This window comes from Saccopteryx leptura, chromosome 3, assembly GCF_036850995.1.
Source record: "Saccopteryx leptura isolate mSacLep1 chromosome 3, mSacLep1_pri_phased_curated, whole genome shotgun sequence".
NCBI classification, from domain to species: domain Eukaryota; kingdom Metazoa; phylum Chordata; class Mammalia; order Chiroptera; family Emballonuridae; genus Saccopteryx; species Saccopteryx leptura.
The window spans coordinates 108,349,897-108,371,133 of record NC_089505.1 but is presented as its reverse complement, the minus strand read 5'-3'; the positions used below and the strand labels follow the sequence as shown (position 1 = coordinate 108,371,133).

The 21,237-nt window shown below is 48.1% G+C and overlaps 1 protein-coding gene across 5 annotated transcripts in view; it reads left to right on the top strand.

Moving 5' to 3' along the window:
* PHC2 (polyhomeotic homolog 2) overlaps positions 1 to 20,419 on the top strand; it is a 118,013-nt gene extending 97,594 nt beyond the window's left edge. For all 5 annotated transcript variants that reach the window (XM_066375780.1, XM_066375781.1, XM_066375779.1 and 2 more), the window contains 6 exons: positions 7,919 to 8,121; positions 9,815 to 9,944; positions 10,667 to 10,781; positions 11,812 to 11,953; positions 13,396 to 13,672; positions 18,992 to 20,419. In XM_066375780.1, coding sequence (XP_066231877.1) covers positions 7,919 to 8,121; positions 9,815 to 9,944; positions 10,667 to 10,781; positions 11,812 to 11,953; positions 13,396 to 13,672; positions 18,992 to 19,146 — 1,022 coding nt within the window. In that variant the 3' untranslated portion in view covers positions 19,147 to 20,419. The remainder of the gene's footprint in view (positions 1 to 7,918; positions 8,122 to 9,814; positions 9,945 to 10,666; positions 10,782 to 11,811; positions 11,954 to 13,395; positions 13,673 to 18,991) is intronic.
* Positions 20,420 to 21,237: the final 818 nt, after the last annotated feature.

The window sequence follows — 21,237 nt, the reverse complement described above, 5'->3', positions numbered from 1 at the left end:
TTAATAAATAGGTACTTCTTTTTTTTTTTTTTTTTTTTAGACTTTATTCATTATAGAGAGGGGAGAGAGAGAGAGAGAGAGAGAGAGAGAGAGAGAGAGAGAGAGAAGGGGGGAGGAGCAGGAAGCATCAACTCCCATATGTGCCTTGACCAGGCAAGCCCAGGGTTTTGAACCGGCAAACTCAGCGTTTCCAGGTCGACACTCTATCCACTGCGCCACCACAGGTCAGGCTCCTTTTGTGTATTTTAGAAGATACTGTCTTCTGAATAAACTGCATCTACTCTTGCCTTGATACTAAAATGCAGTTAACTCTGCACACTTTTCCTCATCTGGAAAATTAAGATGTTATACTGAGGCCCTTCAAATCATCTGTAATCTAGTGCCCAGGATCCAAAAGGATTATTCTCTACCCCAACCCCTCCCACAGAACCTTCTGTCCCTAAGAAAGCTATCGCTTATCTAAGAGATTCACAGTGAGGTGTGAATGACCGCAGGTGTATATTTGCATTTTAAAGAAGGTTGTTAACCAAATCAATCTCTCTAATTGATGGATCCTGTCAGGATCCCAGGATAGTGCCCTCCCTCCTCCCTCCATCTTCCCCTTCTCCTGCTCCCCACCTTGCACTACTCAGCACTAGACCCCCTACTTCATTTTCCTACCCTTCCCCTAGGGGCCGGGGCGGGGGCCCAAAATGTCAACAAATTGGGGCTTATGAAATATTTTACCTCCCTCACTTTCAGAGTGGCACTAATTTCTTTAGGGGCCCAAATGTAACTGCGATCCTAAAGGGTGGCCCCCAGATCTCCCCACAAAGACTGTGCCATCTGCTCTGAGCTTTTCGTGCTGTAGTTCTGCCCACTGCTCAGACCAGGTCCAGTCTGCATCAGCTGCTGTCGGTTCCCTGGGGGTCACTTCGCAGGTGCCGTTCAGGCTTCCCCTGCAGCAAGCAGTTCTTTAGGAATACTGCTGTCACCTGTCCTGGCCACATGTCTGGCCTAAGCTGAGGCACAGTGAGCAGGATGTCGGAGTCAGGGAGAGGCCTGAAGAGAACTCTCTGTGGTATAGGCAGCCTTGCTTTCCCATTTACCCAGCAGAATTTGCTGCAAGCAAATGACCCGTGTAATCACTTACTCTGCTTCCTTAAATTCTTTAACTCCATTAGCTCTGGTTTACTCCTGCTACAGCCAAGCAAGGGTAGTTAGAAGTCTTGTAGATCAGTGGTCCCTAACCCCTGGGCCGCGGACCGGTACCGGTCCGCAGAGAAAGAATAAATAACTTACATTATTTCCGTTTTATTTATATTTAAGTCTGAACGATATTTTATTTAAAAAAAAAACAAACGACCAGATTCCCTCTGTTACATCCATCTAAGACTCACTCTTGACGCTTGTCTCGTAAGTTCGACAACTATATTTAAAAATACCACAGTTTTTACGCCAGTCGCATAATTTTTTTTTTGGTCGCATAATTTTATTTTGTGCATTTATCCATCCCACCCTAAAGGCTGGACCGTGAAAATATTTTCTGACATTAAACCAGTCCATGGCCCAAAAAAGGTTGGGGGCCATTGTTGTAGATTAAAATACTCCCTCTCTTTGTGTCTAGAGTCTATAGAGAAGGTAGGAATAAGTGTTGGCCAAGCCGAGGGGCTGGAATGAAAAGCTCTGCTTGCCCCCCACCACCATTTCCTCTGAAGTCAGGTCTTCAAGGCAAATTGAATGGCCAGGCCACCTGAAATACACTGAATATTAGTACTAAACGTATTCCAGAATAACTGATGGTTTTTGTCTTATCTGTGCCTGTAAAGAACTTCAGAACTGGTTGTGAGGTGGCCCAGGGTTGCATAGCTGGGCCAGCATGACCTTTCTTCAGCCTCTCTGAACACCTAGCTGTGAGTCCTGAGGGCTGGGCCATTTTTCTAGGCCTGTCCCAGCCTGTGCCCCCCATAAGTCATCATGCCTTTCCAAGTGCCTGGAGGTAGCGTAAATGTTTCCCTGCCTTAGCAGGAAGAAATGGGCCAAGGAATATCTCTTATGCTTCTGTTATAGCCGGGTACCCAGAAATGCCACTCTCACAGACAGGCACCAGCCCAGCTGCTCTCAAATCATTACAGGCACAGACAGTCATTTACAAGTCTCAGCTGCTGGCACATTGCTGGTTTTGAGACTTGGGAGACCTGATTTTATAGCAACTGTGCAGACTGAGACCATGGATTCCATACATTCCAGCTTAGCAGACATTAAGAATCTGTTGTCTGTTGGACACTGGGTTAGCCCTTGAAGGTACAGAGGTGACTAAGACATAGTCTCCTGCCTAAAGAAACCTGCTCTGCCTAGTGAAGGGGACCAACCCCAAAGCAGAGCATTTCACAAACAGGGCCACGGGGGTCTTTCCTGTTTTATCCTGCCCCTATAAGGGCTATTTCAGCCAGAGCCTATGAGTGAGACCAGAACTGAGAAGCAACCTAGAATTTGAGACATATTATGTAACAACTCCCCCAGAACATACTGTTCTGTTCATTCTGGTCTGAATACTTGGCCCTTTGTGGACAGCTTCAATTAAAAACCAGATTCTACCTTCCCCCCAGCACTACCACCACTGAAGCTTGGCTTTACTGCCTTCTTACAGCCTCTCAAACTCATGGTGTCCTGGCTGCTTTCAGATTTCAGGTGCCTAATTCTGAATAAAGGCATTTGAGACCCCTGGGAATCCTAGACAACCCTTACAGTGTAGGACTGATCGAGAGAATTGAAAAAGGAAGATTTCCAAAAGATAGAGTAGTGCTTTGTCTCTGTCTTTTATCTGGCCTCAGGGCCAGCAGGGCAGGTTTCTGCAAGTTTCCCTATTAAGCTGCTTTCCCCCAAGCAGGCCGCAGAGCAGTCTGGGAGAGCAGAGAAACAGATTAAATTAATCGCAGTGTGCTAAGCCTGGAGGGGATGAGATTGTGTTTGGTCATTCCAGAAATAGCCCAAACTCCTTTGTTACTAAAGCAGATGATGAGGTATTTGCTACAAGATGAATGCGAAACACAATATCTGCAAACCTTTGTGTATATTCATAACACACTTTCTTCTGTCCCTTGGATTCTGTCTCTCTGTAATCTGCCCCAGTTATAATGGGAGTGATAGGTTATGGTGAAAGGGTTTATCCGTTTGCTGGCTTTCGCCTCTGAGCTGATGAAATGTATCTGTTCACTACTGTATTTGGCATGAGGAAAGAAGCTGACCTCAGAAGAGTTATTGCGCCTTGCAGTGTACATTATTAGGCACAGATCTAAGAGACAGAAGGGAAGGGATGAAGGGGGGAGGAGAGGAGTCAAGCGAGGATATAAAGATCCCATGAAAGGAGACAAGGGATCAGAGGCTGTTTGGTGATGAGAATCAGTGAAAAGAGCAGGAGCTGGGAGGGGTCCCAGAATTCAGGGAAGAATGGATTAATTCCATGAAGGAATTATACACTAAAACAAGGAAGTCACTCATTTCCCTCTACCTAGGCTCTCAAAACAAAAATCTTACCAGCCTGATCTCTTAGACCAAAATACTTCATTATTATGTTAGCACTGACTAGGTAGACTTTAAAAGATTCAGGCAAATAAGGCCTAGGATGATGATGAGCCTGGATCCTTTTTATATAAGAAACAGTTGAAAGAACAGAGGGAGTTTGGCCTGGAGAAGAAATACTCTGGGTCATGTGTGACAATCCTTACAACACACTAAGCCAGGGGTCCCCAAACTTTTTACACAGGGGGCCAGTTCACTGTCCCTCAGACCGTTGGAGGGCTGGACTATAAAAAAAACTATGAACAAATCCCTATGCACACTGCACATATCTTATTTTAAAGTAAAAAGACAAAACGGGAACTAATACAATATTTAAAATAAAGAACAAGTAAATACAATATTTAAAATAAAGAACAACACACTGACCAATATTTCAATGGGAACTATGCTCCTCTCACTGACCACCAATGAAAGAGGTGCCCTTCCAGAAGTGCGGCGGGGGCCGGATAAATGGCCTCAGGGGGCCGCATGTGGCCCGCGGGCAGTAGTTTGGGGACCCCTGCACTAAGCATTTCCTAGTATGCTAGCACTGCCCTGCTCGTTTAGCCCTCACAGCGACACTGTAAGGTAAGTAGTAGTATTGTCTTTACAGCCAGTGAAACAGGCTCCAGGGAATGAGCAGGACTTGCCACTGATTCACTTTAATGATAGAGACCAGTCTCAAAGACAGATCTAAGCTTGTGTTTTTGCCTGTTACACAAATACAATTAGCCTTGTTCTGTGGAGTCTTAAGGAACAGAGCCTGGATAAGTGGGCAGAAATTAATAGAAGATAGATTTTTGGATTATTATAAGAAAGAACCTTTTCATTATACTTCCCAAGGTGGGAAGAAACTACTTCAGAGGTAGTGAGTTCCTTTGTCACAAGAGGTACTTTAAATGAATGCCAGAAAAATCACTGGTGGAGGTATTACAGAGCAGGTTCAAGCAAGTATTGGTAAGGGCTTGAACCAGACTTTCTAATCTAGATTCTATAATCTGTACGAGTAATCAAGAAATATTTTACTAGGCTCTAATGAGAAAAAAATGGCCATCATCTAAAAATAAAATTTAAGCTTTTTATTTAAAATTTTTAAATTTAAAATGTATACTTTACTTGAAATTTTTTTTTCAGTTTTTGTTGGTTTTTTTTTCAGGGACAGAGAGAGGAATAGATAGGGACAGATAGACAGGAACGGAGAGAGATAAGAAGCATTAATCATCAGTTTTTTTGTTGCGACACTTTTAGGTGTTCATTGATTGCTTTCTCATATGTGCCTTGACTGCGAGCCTTCAGCAGATTGAGTAACCCCTTGCTCGAACCAGCGACCTTGGGTCCAAGCTGGCGAGCCTTTTTTTTTTTTTTTTGCTCAAGCCGGATGAGCCCACACTCAAACTGGCAACCTCGGGGTCTTGAACCTGGGTCCTCTGCATCCCAGGCTGATGCTTTATCCACTGTGCCACCGCCTGGTCAGGCTACTTGAATTTTTAAAACAGAGAAAATGTAATTATGTCAGTGCAGACTTAAATATTTAAAATTTGAAGGCAGAGAAAGGTAACTTGATTGTGTCATTGATCAGTCCACCTAGTTATTCATGGTTTGTTAAAGAAAGACATCTTTTCAGTTCCTAAACACCTTTGCAATTTAGAAAGATTCCAAAAGAAAGGAAATTTTCTATCTCTCTCTCTCTCTCTCTCTCTCTCTCTCTCTCTCTATATATATATATATATATATATATATATATATATATATCCTAAAGCTATAAATATTTAGGGAATTTTTCTAACTTTTTTTAAAAGATTTTATTTATTTATTTATTTATTTATTTATTACAGAATCAGAGAGAGGGATAGACAGAGACAGATAGGAACGGAGAGAGATGAGAAGCATCAATTATCAGTTTTTCGTTGTGACACCTTAGTTGTTAGTTGTTCATTGATTGCTTTCTCATATGTGCCTTGACCGCAGGCCTTCAGCAGACCGAGTAACACCTTGCTCAAGCCAGCGACCTTGAGTCCAAGCTAGTGAGCTTTTGCTCAAATCAGATGAGCCCTCGCTCAAGCTGGCGACCTCGTGGTCTCGAACTTGGGTCCTCCTCATCCCAGTCAGATGGTCTATCCACTGTGCCACCGCCTGGTCAGGCACAAAATTTTCTAACTTGCTGATGTGATTGTCACAACCAAAAATAAATTTTTTTAAGTGGGAGGCAGGGAGATAGACTCTCACATGTGCCCCAACTGGGACCCACCAGGCAACCCCCATCTTGGGCTGATGCTTGAATCAACCAAGCTATTTGTAGTGCCTGAGGTGGACGCTTGAACCAGTCAAGAAAGGGGAGAGGGAGGAAAAGAGAAATGGATGGTTAATTTTCATGTGTGACCTGACCAGGGACCAAACCTGGGACATCCACATGCCAGGCTGATGCTCTGTCCACTGAGCAAACCAGCCAGGGCCAAGAATAACTACTTTAAAATCTCATCAGTTACATCTCTTGGATGATTCTTGATCAGCTGTGAAATGTATTCTAGTTGAATTATGGAGGTCTGAATACATGAAGGCATGCGTCATAGCCACCAACCCTTTTCATAAAAAATTATTCATTCTGACTTATTGAGCAATAGGGCTACTAGTAAGAAAATGAACCAGTTATGAACCTTTTCTAAAATGAATTCATTTTGATTTCTCCATGCTGCATAATTAGACCCTATGAATTCCTGTTCCATGGTAGGATTTTGGAATTTTTTTTTTCTTTTTTTTTTTTTTTTTTTTTTTTTTATTTTTCTGAAGCTGGAAACGGGGAGGCAGTCAGACAGACTCCCGCATGCTCCTGACCGGGATCCACCTGGTACGCCCATCAGGGGGCGATGCTCTGCCCATCCGGGGTGTCGCTCTGTTGCGACCAGAGTCACTCTAGCACCTGAGGCAGAGGCCATGGAGCCATCCCCAGCGCCCAGGCCATCTTTGCTCCAATGGAGCCTTGGCTGCGGGAGGGGAAGAGAGAGACAGAGAGGAAGGAGAGAGGGAGGGGTGGAGAAGTAGATGGGCGCTTCTCCTGTGTGCCCTGGCCGAGAATCGAACCCGGGACTTCCGCACGCCAGGCAGAGGCTCTACCACTGAGCCAACCAGCCAGGGCCGGATTTTGGATTTTTAACCTGAAATAAGAGTATCTTCATATAAATTTTTGTGCCAAAATTACTTAGCTAATAAATGTACTGAATTCATTTTTGAAGTAGGTAACAGACACAAACACACACACTGGTTATACTTAAGATGAACAGGCTGTTGAAATAAAGAAATGGTTTGTTTGTTTCCTTTTTTTAGGAAGTCCCAGGTTAAAGGTAACCTCAGCTCCCTGGGCAGCTGGTGGTGATAGAGAATGGCCCTGAGGGGGGTGGGGTTTCAGAGGTGAGGAGGCTGAGTCCTGCACCTGTAAAACAACGCCTGAGAGGTGCTGTTGGAGGTGGGGAAGAGGAGGCCAATTGCGGTGTGGTCTGTATAGACACTTTGTTACGCTTTCTGGAGCACTGTTCTATCTTCCAGGGGAAGGCTAGCAGGTCCATGGAGCAGGAGAACTTAGTGGGAAGGTTGTCCGCAGAGGGATGAAGGGAAGGAGTCTGGGGTTAGCTGAGCATCAGGTTGGATATGGAGCTGAGAAAGGGGAAGAGGCTTGACTGAGAGCACAGGACCCACAGAAGCAGCATGCAAAACCAGCTCTGCCCAGTAGCCTCCTTGATGGGGAAACAGAACACGTGTATCCTAATGCAGTGACCCCCAATAACCCATCTCTGAATAGTCAGAGCTATGTTACTCTGTTTATTTGGGGCTCAGCCCCCCAAATTCCCTTTGCATTGATTTCTGGGATTCTGTACTTTGACATTTCACAGGACACTTTAAATCTAACCTTTTCCAAGGAACCTCATAGAAGGTTCGCTTAACCTCTCTCCCCGAAAATCCATTACACTCCTCACCCTCTATCTCGTTCAGCTTTCATCCTGGTTTCAGATACCAGCTTGAATGCGTTTTCTCCCTTGAACTGAATGTTACTTTATTTGTCCATATCAATATTGACCAAGTTCTTAACACCTCAAAAGCAGAATTGTCTGTTTAACCTGGTTGAACTCTACCTAGCACAGTTGAGAAATTAAGAAACGCTGCTAGCTGATAAGTTGCATTGTTGAACAACTGATTATAGTCACACCTGGGGGGGGGGTCCCTTGACATTGCACCACTGTTAAATAAGTGGTTGAGCGAGGGGACTTCTTGGTTTGCATTGTTTGGCTCCATGGAAACTGCCAGGTGAACATGGAGTCCCTGCTCTTCTGGCTTGTACCTGGGTCTGATCTCCCCTGCTTGTGTCTCCCTACTTTCCCTCATACAGAGACAGGGCAGGGCATTGTTCATGCACTGACCGACCTCAGCAGCCCCGGCATGACCTCAGGGAACGGAAATTCTGCCTCCAGCATCACCGGCACTGCCCCCCAGAATGGTGAGAATAAACCACCACAGGCCATTGTGAAACCCCAAATCCTGACGCATGTTATCGAAGGGTTTGTGATCCAGGAGGGGGCGGAGCCTTTCCCGGTACGAACTACTTCTTTTCCCCTCTTTTTTTTTTTCTTTCTTTCTTTCTTTCTTTTGTTTTTTTTAAAGTATATTTTGGATGTGTATTAGAATATTTTGCGTTGCTACATTGCCATGTAAATTTTCCAAAAATGTGACAAAGTGTTCTTTCTCTGATAATTTTCCCCCAAAGAAATGTCAGATTTTCTTTCTAGGATTGAGTGTCTTCCTAAGGTCCACAGGGGGCCAGTGATGAGGAATAACTGGCCAGACCCCTTGTTTAGAAGTTTCCACACACAGACTCAGCTGTGTCCCACCTGGTGATGTGCGACCCCCTAGGTTAGAAGGGAGTTCAGTTTGAGGTGTTTGATGGACTTTGAGAAATGAGATCCTGTTCAGTTTTGAATACCAAAACTTCTGAATGGCATAACTGTGGCCGGTCAGAGAATAAAACGAACGTGGACAGAAGAGAATTCTTAAGATATATATGAAATGAAGACAACACGGTTGTAGCCTGGAACAGAGCCTGGAAAGGGGAGTGGATGGGAGTGAGGGGCACTTCAGAAAGGGCACAAGCAACTGTCTCCAGTTAAAGTGTAAAACCAAAGGGAAATATAAAACAATCAAGAAAATGGCTTATTAGAACAAAGCAGCCAGAACTGATTCTGCTCAGTGTGGACTGGTGAGGACAGGTGGTACTGCTCTGTGGGTGGGAGGAGCCTAGAGCCAGGTGCACACAGCCCCTCTTGTGACAGAATTATCTGACTCTTAGAGACATGCACTCGTCATGGGATGCCATCTGCCTTTTGCTTATTCTTTGGCTCCATGAGTGATTTGAATAGTCAGCAGAAGACTAAGCTTGATTAACTGGGATAGGGGACCTGTTTTAAAATGCCAAAAGACTCATAGACCCTTGTCCTCTTTCCCTCTGGAGGTCATTCAAGGCCTGTGGCAAAGAAATCCACCTGCAGCACCTGAGCTATAAGTAGCTCTAGGCCTATCACATCCCTTCCCTGATTAGACTAGGCCTTCCCCTTGGTCTCCTGGAGAAACATGAGACACCAACTGCTCTCTCAGGGTAGATGCAGATTCATTGCTCTGGTGATCTAGCCACCAGGCTGCCTGAACACAGGCAACAAAGGGGAGACCGAGAAATGAACCCGCCAGTCTGGGATCCTTGGAGCCATAGAGGGCATTGCTCTGTAGCCCAGAGTCTGTTGTTTTCTGCTCTCTTCCATGGTTGTGTGCACCTCTGGCATGGGCAGGGCAGTGGTAAGGTGGAGAACAGTAAGAATGTTTAAAAATGGTTGCCAAGTGTCTCTGTCCCATACATACACTCACATGCACATCGCCTCGGCTGTGCTTCTGCCTGGCGGCATGTGAGCGCTGGGGCCTGGAACCTGCTCTGGTGTGGGAAATCTGATCTCTGCTTCCATCTCTACGCCTTAGACATTTGGAAGAGTAGATACTTTCCTGGCCTCCTGAGCCATCCACTGGTCCTGGACTGAGGCCATCCCTGTGCTTCAGTATCCATTGGCATCTCACCTTGTGAACTAAACAGCAAAATTGACCTTGAGCAGGGCATATTTGGATGATGATATTGGGGCTGGCATCTGCACCTGGATGCTTTATACATGTAATTTTGATGAGGTTGGATAATAAGGAAGCATCTCCCACCTAACCCTCACGGCCTCCATGTCACCATGTCCTCTAGGTGGGACGCTCGTCCCTGCTGGTGGGGAATCTCAAGAAGAAGTATGCACAGGGGTTCTTGCCTGAGAAACTTCCACAGCAGGATCATACCACCACCACTGACTCCGAGATGGAGGAGCCCTATCTGCAAGGTAAGCATCTCCAACCCCGGATACTGAGGCCTCCTGGTTTGGCCAGACTGGACGTAGGCAAGTCTGGAAAGGCAGGCCTTACACATTTCCTTTCTTAGTATCAATGGAGGAAGTCTGAGCCATGGAGTGTGTAAACATGTCAGCCTACTAAACATTTCCCTCAGTGCCTTGCCAGCCCCTGTCCCTAGGAAACAGGGACAGGCGAAGTCCCTGCCCATGGGGAACTGTTTGTCCCCTGCCTCCTCTCCGGCCAACCACAGGATCCCAAGAGCCGCTTTTCCTGTGTGAGCCACTGGCTAGTTGTAGGAGCGGCACCAGACAAGTTGTGCCCTTCCTTCACTGCCTCAGGGGCCTGCACCCAGGATGGCCCGCTCTAGGCACAGTGGCGACCAGACCAGGACTGCACTTGCCACATAAGCCACTGACTAAATGGAAGGAGGGCCTGCATAGATTACAAAACTTCTGGGTCCTGTCACCCAGGTCAGCAGCCAACTAGATGGGACCAGGTGGGGTAGGAGACCTCTGGGTACTTTGCAGGGAGGGAAGTGCCCTTCCAAAAACAGTGACAAAGGAGGTTTGGCATTTTTCAAGCTAGACTGCTGCTGTGTGTCACAGCTGTGGGACCATGAGGAGGAGGCAGAACAGAGTAGGATGGCCTCTGTCAGGGGGTGTCAGCAGTCCTCTGCGATTTTCTCAGTCTTAACAATTTTCATACTTTTCAGAATCCAAAGAGGAGGGTACTCCCCTCAAACTTAAGTGTGAACTCTGTGGCCGGGTGGACTTTGCCTACAAGTTCAAGCGTTCCAAGCGCTTCTGTTCCATGGCTTGTGCAAAAAGGTGTGTGTCCTCAGCCCCCTACCGCCCACTGCTGTGCCCAGCCCCTTCCCTTTCCTCAGCATTGCACCCTTGTATCCTGCTCCCGTGTCCTACCTCCCTTCAGTGACAGTCCACCCCAGGAGGCCCTGGGTGTGGCTTATCTAGCTCTCTAATTCCTTGACCTCCCTGGAAGTGGCATCTTGTCACTAATTCACCAAAGAACTCCCACGAGCATATCCGAGAAAGCAGCACAGAATCGAGGAAGGGAAGCAGAGCTTGAGCTCGCTGGCCCTCCTGGGTCCCACTGGCATCCAGTCTCCTTTCCTGCCCATCTCCTTAGGGGGAGCCCTCCACCAGGAGCTTTGCCCAGAGCACAGCACTGGGGACAGTTCCTTTCCTGAGCTTTCCCCAAGCTTGGAAGACTAATGATCATAGTAAAGCCCCACGTTATTTATTGAGAGCCTGCCACGTCCGAGACAGTTGGCATGTATTATATATCACCTCATCTTCAAATGGCTCAGAGGCAAGTACGGCTGGGGTCTTCTTATACACACATGTGGGAGCTGAGGAACAAAGGATAAGTAATTGTGTCTGAAGTCATAGAGCTGGGGATTTAGACTCATCTGACTCTAAAGCCCCATGTGGTCTTTGTGCCAGGGTAGAAGAGGCAGCTGACCTTGAAGCCCTGAGCCCCCCAAAACGACGGGATCTCTAGACTGCCAGGCACCCGTGCTCTGCAGGCCAGCTAGAGTAAAGCTGTCCTCAGGCTGTGCTGGAGGTCATGAGGGCACTTTTCTGAAACGTTGCCAGGCTATATGCTCCAGCAGCACAGTGGTCAGTAGTTTCTCGGCATAGGTGATATTTATGGTAGACTGTCTGCAGTGAGTCTCACCGTGCTCCAAGTGGTGGTGTCGAGGGAGGGGTTTAGGGTTAGAATGAGAAGACGTGCTGACATACTCAGGTTTTGCCACGTGGCTCGGCTGCTCCTATTCTGCCCGAGGCTGGTACACCTGATGGGGCTCTGACTCCTTTGTTCCCTTGAATCTGGCAGGTACAATGTGGGATGCACCAAACGGGTGGGGCTTTTCCACTCGGACCGCAGCAAGCTGCAGAAGGCAGGAGCCACAACCCACAACCGCCGCCGGACCAGCAAAGCCAGTCTGCCTCCACTTACCAAGGATACCAAGAAGCAGGTGAGAGGGCTGGCAAAGCCTGAGGGGTCCCCACCAACTCCCCTCCTTACCACAACCTGGACACCCACATTCCTTTTCTGTTGCTAATGTCCACATGCTGTCCTGTTCCCACTTCTCATAGCGCTGTCAGATCAAGCCTTTCCCCATGTCCCTTCATTTAGCTCCATGGTGCTTATGAGGTAACATTCCCTTTCCAGTGACCTTGCCCCGACATCACCCCTCCCCTTCCAGTTTGCCTCCATCCATGACTTCTGGGGCCACGGAAATGGGGTTTCCCCGCCTAGCTGTTCCAACTACCTCCTCTCTTAGCGGGCTGGGTGAGAAGACTGCCTGCACCCTTTACCTTCCCCGTGTTGCCTCTTTGAACTTGAGAGTGCAGACTTTTTGAAGGTCTGTACCAGGAACGTGGGTGTTTATTCATTATTTCTTTTTTTTTTTTTTAACAGAGACAGAGAGAGAGAGAGAGACAGGGACAGACAGACAGGAACAGAGAGATGAGAAGCATCAATCATTAGTTTTTCGTTGTGCATTGTGACACATAGTTGTTCATTTCTTTCTCATATGTGCCTTGACCGTGGGCCTTCAGCAGACTGAGTAACCCCTTGCTCGAGCCAGCAACATTGGGTCCAAGTTGGTGAGCTTTTTGCTCAAACCAGATGAGCCCACGCTCAAGCTGGCGACCTCAGGGTCTCAAACCTGGGTCCTCAGCATCCCAGTTCGATGCTCTATCCACTTTACCACCGCCTGGTCAGGCTCATTAAGTATTTTTTTAGCACTACTCCATGCCAGGAGTTCTGTTAGGCTCTGAGACTCTAACTGCCCTAGAGCAAGCGTCCCCAAACTACGGCCCACGGGCTGCATGCGCCCCCCTGAGGCCATTTATCCGGCCCCCCGCCGCACTTCCCGAAGGGGCACCTCTTTCATTGGTGGTCAGTGAGAGGAGCACTGTATGCGGCGGCCCTCCAAGGGTCTGAGGGACAGTGAACTTGCCCCCTGTGTAAAAAGTTTGGGGACCCCTGCAGAACTCACAGTCTAGTTGCTGCCTCAGAGCCTTAGGTGTATTTTGCTTCTTGTAGTAATTGTTTGGTCATAAACCTCCTGATGAGAGCTATGTCCACAGGGTACACACATGAGAAATTTCACATACTGTTCCTGGTGGTTCATTGACCTCCCCCTGAAGCTCTAGAGCCCTGGTTTAAAACTGCACACCCAGAAGGTATATAGGCACACAGTCAGGTAGTTGCACTGAAGTGTGGCACGTGCTCCAGTCCTGGGGGGACTTAGCCTGTGTATGGTCAGGGCGGGGACAGCACAGAAGATGCTGTTCGGAGTTCAGTAGCAGTAGACCAAGTAGAAAAGGGAAGATTGACCTGCCTTTGCCCACCACTGTGCTGCAGATGGCTTATTCCCTATCCTGAAGAAAACTTTCTCTCTGCCCCCAGCCAGCAGGCACTGTACCCCTTTCAGTTACTGCAGCATTGCAGCTAACACACAGCCAGGAAGACTCTAGCCGTTGCTCAGATAACTCAAGCTATGAGGAACCCCTGTCACCCATCTCAGCCAGCTCGTCCACCTCCCGCCGGCGACAAGGCCAGCGAGACCTGGAGCTGCCTGACATGCACATGCGGGACCTGGTGGGCATGGGGCACCATTTCCTGCCAAGCGAGCCCACCAAATGGAATGTAGAAGATGTCTACGAATTCATCCGCTCTCTGCCAGGTAAGGCCCTGGGAAGTTTCACGCCCACCTGGCATAGCAGGGAGTGCGAGTCCCCACCTCCCCCACCCGGAAAGATCAGGCCATCAGTTAATGACACAGGTTCAGGAACTGGGGTGCAGAGATGAATATGATGGGCTTTCTGTCTCTCAGCTTACATTCCAGCGCAGACACAAACTAAATATTTTGTAGCTATAATTTGATACATTTATTGGCATGGTAAGTGGGGTGTGTGAAATGCAGAGGTGATTATGTAATTAACCCTGTGTCTTCTCCTGCATTGGGTTGGAGGGGAGTCAGATGGGAGTGTAGGAAATCTGCCAAGATCATCAATAATGAAGAAATGTAACTTGAAAAACTGGACAGCTAGGCCCTGGCCAGATGAGGCCACTGCATCAGGGAGCAGCTGAGGCAGGAAGACGTGAGAGTGCATGGTGGAGCTGGGACCCCCCTAACCCTGTGTGTGGAGGGCTAGGATGCTGAAATGAACCTTGAAAGACAAACCTACGTCATTCACGGATGCTTTTAGTGTTTCCCGTCAGTCTCACCCAGTCACTGGCCAGGCAGGTACTGATGGCAGCCGCAGGCCCGACCCTCAGAGACTGGAGTGGGCACAGTGGCGAAGAGCACAGACTTTTGAGGCAGCTCAGCTCAAATCTTGGCTCTGCCAATTAACCCAGTGTGTTATCTATTGCTGCATCCCCCAAATTTGTCATCACACAGTTACTGTGGGTAACTATAAGGAATTCGTGAGTGGCCTGGCTGGATAGTTCTGCCACAGTGTGCCTTATAAGATTCTGATTAAAGTGTCAGTCAAGGATAAGGTCATTTTAAGATTTGATTGGAGCTGTAGACCTTTTCCATAGTGTCTGACTCACATGCTTCGACTAGGGCAGGGGTAGTCAACCTTTTTATACCTATCGCCCACTTTTGTATCTCTGTTAGTAGTAAAATTTTCTAACCGCCCACCGATTCCATAGTAATGGTGATTTATAAAGCAGAGTTACAGCAAGTTAAAGCATATAATAATAATTACTGCCTGACCTGTGGTGGCGCAGTGGATAAAGCGTCGACCTGGAAAGCTGAGGTCGCCGGTTCAAAACCTTGGGCTTGCCTGGTGAAGGCACATATGGGAGTTGATGCTTCCTGCTCCTTCCCCCCTTCTCTCTCTCTCTCTCTCTCTCTCTCTCTCTCTAATAAAAATGAATAAATAAAAATCTAAAAAAGTAAATAAATAAAAAAATATTAATTACTTACCAAGTACTTTGTCGGATTTTCGCTAAGTATGGCAGAATAAATCTTTATAAAACAACTTACTATTGTTAAATCTATTTTTTTTTTTTTTTTTTTGCATTTTTCCAAAGCTGGAAACGGAGGCAGTCAGACAGACTCTCCCGCATGTACCTGACCAGGATCCACCCGGCACGCCCACCAGTGGGCAATGCTCTGCCCTTCTGGGGCATCGCTCTGTTGCATCCAGAGCCATCCTCAGCACCCGGGCCATCTTTGCTCCAATGGAGCCTCAGCTGCAGGAGGGGAAGAGAGAGAGAGAGAGGAAGGAGAGGGGGAGGGGTGGAGAAGCAAATGGGCACTTCTCCTGTGTACCCTGGCCGGGAATCGAACCCAGGACTCCTGCACGCCAGGCCGACGCTCTACCACTGAGCCAACCGGCCAGGGCCAAATCTATCTTTTTATTTATACTTTGGTTGCTCCGCTACTGCCCACCATGGAAGCTGGAACGCCCACTAGTGGGCGGTAGGGACCAGGTTGACTACCACTGGTCTAGGGTATGACTGTTGGCGAGAGGCCACAGCTCTCCACATGGGCCTCTTCAGAACGCTCATGCTTGAGTCTTCATGACGTGGCAGCCAGTATTTGCCACAGGTGTTGATCTAGGAGAGCAGGGTGGAAGCCACTGCGCCCTTGGTATGATCTAGGCTTAGATATCACATACTGTCACTTCCACAGTATCTTATTGGTTACCCAGGTCAACCCTATTCATTTTTCTTATTTTGGGGGGGGGAGAGAGAGGAAGCAAGAGAGAGAGAGAAGCTTCAACCTAGTTGTTCCATTTAGTCATGCATTCACTGGTTGCTTCTTGTACATGCCCTTACTGGGGATTGAGCCCATGAGCTCAGTCCACTGGGACAGTGCTCTCCATTGAGCCACCTCTCCAAGGCCAACCCTATTCATTTGTGAGGGAACTCATGAGGACATGGAAGGGAAGAAAGGATTATTTGGAGGCTGCTTACATAGTTCCCCACTGGCCCCAAGTGATTCATGTTCCTCCCTCATACACAAATACTCTCAGCCCCTACCAAAGTCCTCTTGAGTCTCATCCCATTACAGCAGCACTTTGAAATCCAGGATTTTGTCATTTAACTCAGGTACAGGCACAAATGAGCCTGCATGGGTCCAACTCCTCAAATGATTCCTCTCACTTTGAAGACCTGAGAACTGAAGAGAGGTTATCCATTTTCCTCCACAAATCCAAGATATGGTGGGCGGGGTAGGTATAGGAAGACAGCTGTTGACATGCCCATTCAGAAAGGGAAAAACAGGGAGGATACAGCAGTCACTGAACCACACCAGTTCTGAAATTTAGCATTTCCTTGATTAGGACTCAGTCTGGGAGTGGTTCTCTCTAACTCTTGGTTGTACCCTCTGGATCAGTGGTAGTCAACCTGGTCCCTACTGCCCACTAGGGGGCATTCCAGCTTTCATGGTGGGTGGTAGCGGAGCAACCAAAGAATAAATAAAAAGATAGATATAACTATAGTAAGTTGTTTTATATCTTTTTTTTTTTCAGAGACAGAGAGAGGGATAGATAGGGACAGACAGACAGGAATGGAGAGATGAGAAGCATCAATCATTAGTTTTTTGTTGCACATTGTGATACCTTAGTTGTTCATTGATTGCTTTCTCATATGTGCCTTGACCACGGGCCTTCAGCAGATCGAGTGACCCCTTGCTGGAGCCAGCGACCTTGGGTCCAAGCTGGTGAGCTTTGCTCAAACCAGATGAGCCCACGCTCAAGCTGGCGACCTCGGGGTCTCGAACCTGGGTCCTTGGCATCCCAGTCCGGTGCTCTATCCATTGTGCCACCACCTGGTCAGGCGATAGTAAGTTGTTTTATAAAGATTTATTCTGCCACACTTAGTGAAAATCCTACATAAAGTACTTGGTAAATAATTATTATTATATGCTTTAACTTGCTGTAACTCTGCTTTATAAATATTATAAAGTAAAGTTACTTCCCTACTTTATAAATCACCATTACTGTGGAACCGGTGGGCAGTAAGAAATTTTACTACTAACAGATAAAAAAGTGGGCGGTAGGTATAAAAAGGTTGACTACCCCTGCTCTGGATCCTTCTTCCTCTTCTATGAAAGCTAGCCTGAGTTTTCAGTGGGGTAGTTTTCTCAGCCTACTTTCTGCTGCTTTTCAGGTTGTATTACCTCTGACCGTTTTCAGTGTAAGTGAGTAACACTTCTGCCAATATGATTCTCTTAAAATCTTTATGGGCTTCTCATGTATCTTGTTGGGGCTCACTTCATTAGACAAAAACCATACTCACAAATGTCTTCAAGGTAAACCTTTTTGTACGCTGGAGGTTTCTTTTGAAGCTGAGGGACAATGCCCCTAATAGTCACAGAAGCCTTGCTGTTGAGTGGAGAGGATCTGTGAGGCACACCCATAAATTCCTTAGAGAACCTTTTGATGAACAGTTCTTCAGAGAGCACTTTAATCCTTCTGACGTCTTAACAAAAGACGTAAGTCACACTTTCAGTTTCATCTGTAGACCATGTTTTCTTGACCATGCCCTGTATTTGATATTTGCCTAAAAACAATTTCTTTAAAAATTTTTACTTTTAATTTATTGTGTTGACATGGTTTCAAGTGTCCCACTCAATATAACACCCTCTGCACACTGCATTGTGCCCCCCAATGCCCCATGCAAAGTCTCTTTCCACCTGTTTCACCTCCCCCCTTTATCCCCTTCCCTCTACCTTTAACCCCCTCTTTTCCTCTGGCGATTGCTCTCTGTATTTATGTGTTATGTATATGTAATATGGCTAATCCCTTTGCCTTGTTTGATCCCATCCTCTCTCCCCTTTCCCTCTGACAGCTGTTCATCTGTCCCCTGTGACCCTGCCTCTGAAACTGTTGCTTAATTTTAGTATCATTTGCCATGAAGAGGCCAGGGATTTTCAAAACCAGCAAATCCTGGCTCCTTTCTTTATGTTTAACAGTTTTCCTCTACCTTATCTCTCTCTCTCCTTTTGTTGTAAGCAGCAATACGAAGCCAAGTAACACCAACATTCTGTGTAAAAATGTTAGCTAGACCACTCAGTTCATTGGGCACATTACACTTATATGTTGCCCCCAGCAACAGGTTGCTAATTGTTCTATTTCATAACAAGGGTACGTTTCTTCCAGTTTCCAGCAAGTTTCCTCACTTTCCTTTAAGCGTCCCCAGGAGTTTCTCAAAGGCCATCAGACTTCTAGTCTTCCGAGAGCACCATAGGCATTCACTAACACCTCACCCACAGTCCTTCCACCTCCCACCGCAGTGCTCCCAGAGCCACACCCACACTTTCAGGGTTTTGTCCTGGCAGCAGCCCTCTTCTAGGTACCAGAATCTGCATTAATTGTCTTTATTGGGAAACTAATTACCCCAAAACTTAATGGCTTAAAACAATAATTATCTCAAGGTTTCTGTGGTTCAGGAACGTGGAAGGGCTTAGCTGGCAGTTCTGGGTGGGGTATCTAATGAGGTTTTCGGGAAGATGTCAGCTGGAGCTGCAGCTGCCTGAAAGTTCAGAGCTGGAGAGTTCACTTCTAGGAGCCTCACTCACCTGGCTTGGGGGTTGGGCTGTGGGCAAGAGGCCTCAGTTCCTCTCCACGTGGGCCTGCGGAGGGCTGCTGTGTCCTCACGGCATGGTAGCTAGCTTACTCCCAAAATTAAGTGTCCAGAAGGGCAGGGTGGGAGCTGCTGTGCTCTTGTGGTCCAGCCTCAGAAGGCACATGCTGCCACTCCCTCAACACCTTATTGGTCTGCCGGATCAGCCAGGTCACTGAGGGGAGGGGTTCTGAACACTACATATGTAAATATAAGCACGCGTGGCTCTCTGGGGCCATTCTGGACTCCAGTGACCTTGGGCAAGTCACTTAATCTTTCAAGCTGTAGAATAAAAACAGCGCCTTCCCTAACGTGTGCTGTGAGGATTGAGTGAAATGATGTGTTTGCGGTGCCGTGACTGCCAGGAGTGAATGCTGGTGGCTCTGACTGACACTGTCTGTGGTGGTGTCCCTGTCAGGCTGCCAGGAGATAGCAGAGGAATTCCGTGCCCAGGAAATCGATGGGCAAGCTCTGCTGCTGCTCAAGGAGGACCATCTGATGAGTGCGATGAACATCAAGCTGGGGCCCGCCCTGAAGATCTACGCTCGCATCAACATGCTCAAGGACTCCTAGGGCTGGCCAGGGCAGCCAGGATTCTGGCCCAGGACGCCGCCTCCCAGCTGAGCAGAGCCAGACAGACATTCCTAAGGGGCCCAGACAGGGGGCCAGTTGGAGGGCAGGGGCTCTCCCTGTGGGGCGTGGCTGGTGAGGAGGTGTTGGCATCTCCCAATGGCTCTCAGGGGCCTTTCTTTCTGTGGGAGGGGCAGAGAGGTAGGTGGCACAGAAGATGGGGCTTTATGCTTGTAAATATTGATAGCACTGGCTTCCTCCAAAGTCCCAATGCTCGAGCCCCTCTCTCTTCCCCTCTCTCCGTCCCCCATTTTCCAGGGGGCACATGGTCAGGGCTCCCAACCTGAGTTGGGTTACTTTCAAGGGCAGCCATCAGGCCTGGATAGAGGCCTTGAAAACCCTTGCCTGCCTTCCTCCCTCTTCTTTCTCTGGGCCTGGCTAACTCTCCCGTCGCCAGCTTCTCCCCCTTCAGCTTGTTTCTGAAGCAGCCAGGTGTTTCCCCTTCACCCTCTGCAGGTGGAGAGAGAGAAGCTGGGCCCAGGTTGGCCATGCCTGCTGGCACAGACGCCTTAAACGCTGTGTGTGTGACTGTGTGACTGTGTGGGAGCCTGGACTGACAGGCCGGGAGCCACCCGCTGGTATCTCCAGGTGTTTTGTAGCAGACAGCCACTTAGTGCTTTGTTCTGGACGCCACTCAGCCTCAGGATGGGAAATAGAAAAGGGCATTCCCAGCGCAGAGGCAAGATCAGGAAGTGATGAAGGTTAGATGGTCCTTTCCAGACTGGTCATGATGTCTCTGAAGCCCCTTCCCCACACTGTGAAGTCCCCTTGACTGCCCTGCTGTGTCACAACCAACATAAGGAAGCTGCTGGAGAGCTGGGCCAGTTAGCCTGGTGGGTAGGTTGGGAGAGGATGAGCCTCCTGTCTGTGGCTGCCCAGGGGGTCCCAGCACCAAGGCCCAGAGAACGGAACGGGCGAGAGGAGCTGGAGTGACCGCAGATGTGAGGAAGGCAGCCTTTTCGGCCTCCCGCACTTCGCCTCGAACTTGCTCGCAGCAGTTGGAGCTACTGCGGAGGAGGCAGGGCGGGAAGGGTGAGGGCCTGCCTCTGACCTGCCCTGCCCTCTGTAGGCTCCCGGGGAGAGTGGGCCTCTCCCCGGAAGAGGGTGGCCACCTTTCTCAGCTTGTTCTATTTCCCACTCACACCCAGGCAGGGTTGGAATGAAGGACTTTTTTAACCTTTTGTTTTTGTTTTTTAAAAATAAACCTGTAAAATCAGTTTCTTCTGTGCCTTTGTTTCCTGGAGATGCCTGTCCCTGCAGGTCTAGGTCCTGAATGGCTCCTTTTCACCACAAGGGGAGGGTGGCTCCCTGGGTGGGCCAGTACATCCTACACCCTTGGCTGGGGCTGGGTCGTTTGAGGGCACCCTGAGCCCCAGTTCTCACAGGAGTAGCAGATTCTGCACTTCTTCAAATCGTGTCCCTTGGAATGGGAGGATGCAGAGCCTTTTCAACTCCGAGGCCTCGCACTCACTGGTTCCTACTGGGGAGACAGGACACGGTTGGGCCAGGAATATCTGGAATACTTGAGACAGAACCCAGACTCTTGGCTCCTAGCAGAGACCTTCAACTGTTGCTGCTCAGTCCAGAATAGCCCTTGGAGTGGCTTTGGCTCACTCAGCGCTTTGGGACCACTTTTTGGATGCTGGAATAGCAAATTATTAGAAAAGGCGCCTGACCAGGTGGTGGCGCAGTGGATAGAGCATCAGACTGGGATGCGGAAGACCCAGGTTCGAGACCCCGAGGTCACCAGCTTGAGCGCAGGCTCATCTAGTTTGAGTGAGGCTCACCAGCTTGAGCCCAAGGTCGCTGGCTCGAGCAAGGGGTTACTCGGTCTGGTGAAGGCCCACGGTTAAGGCACATATGAGAAAGCAATCAATGAACAACTAAGGTGTCGCAACGAGAAACTGATGATTGATGCTTCTCATCTCTCTCCGTTCCTGTCTGTCCCTATCTATCCCTCTCTCTGACTCTCTCTGTCCCTGTAAAAAAAAGAAAGAAAGAAAGAAAAGGCATTATCTCCAAGGAGGCAACACC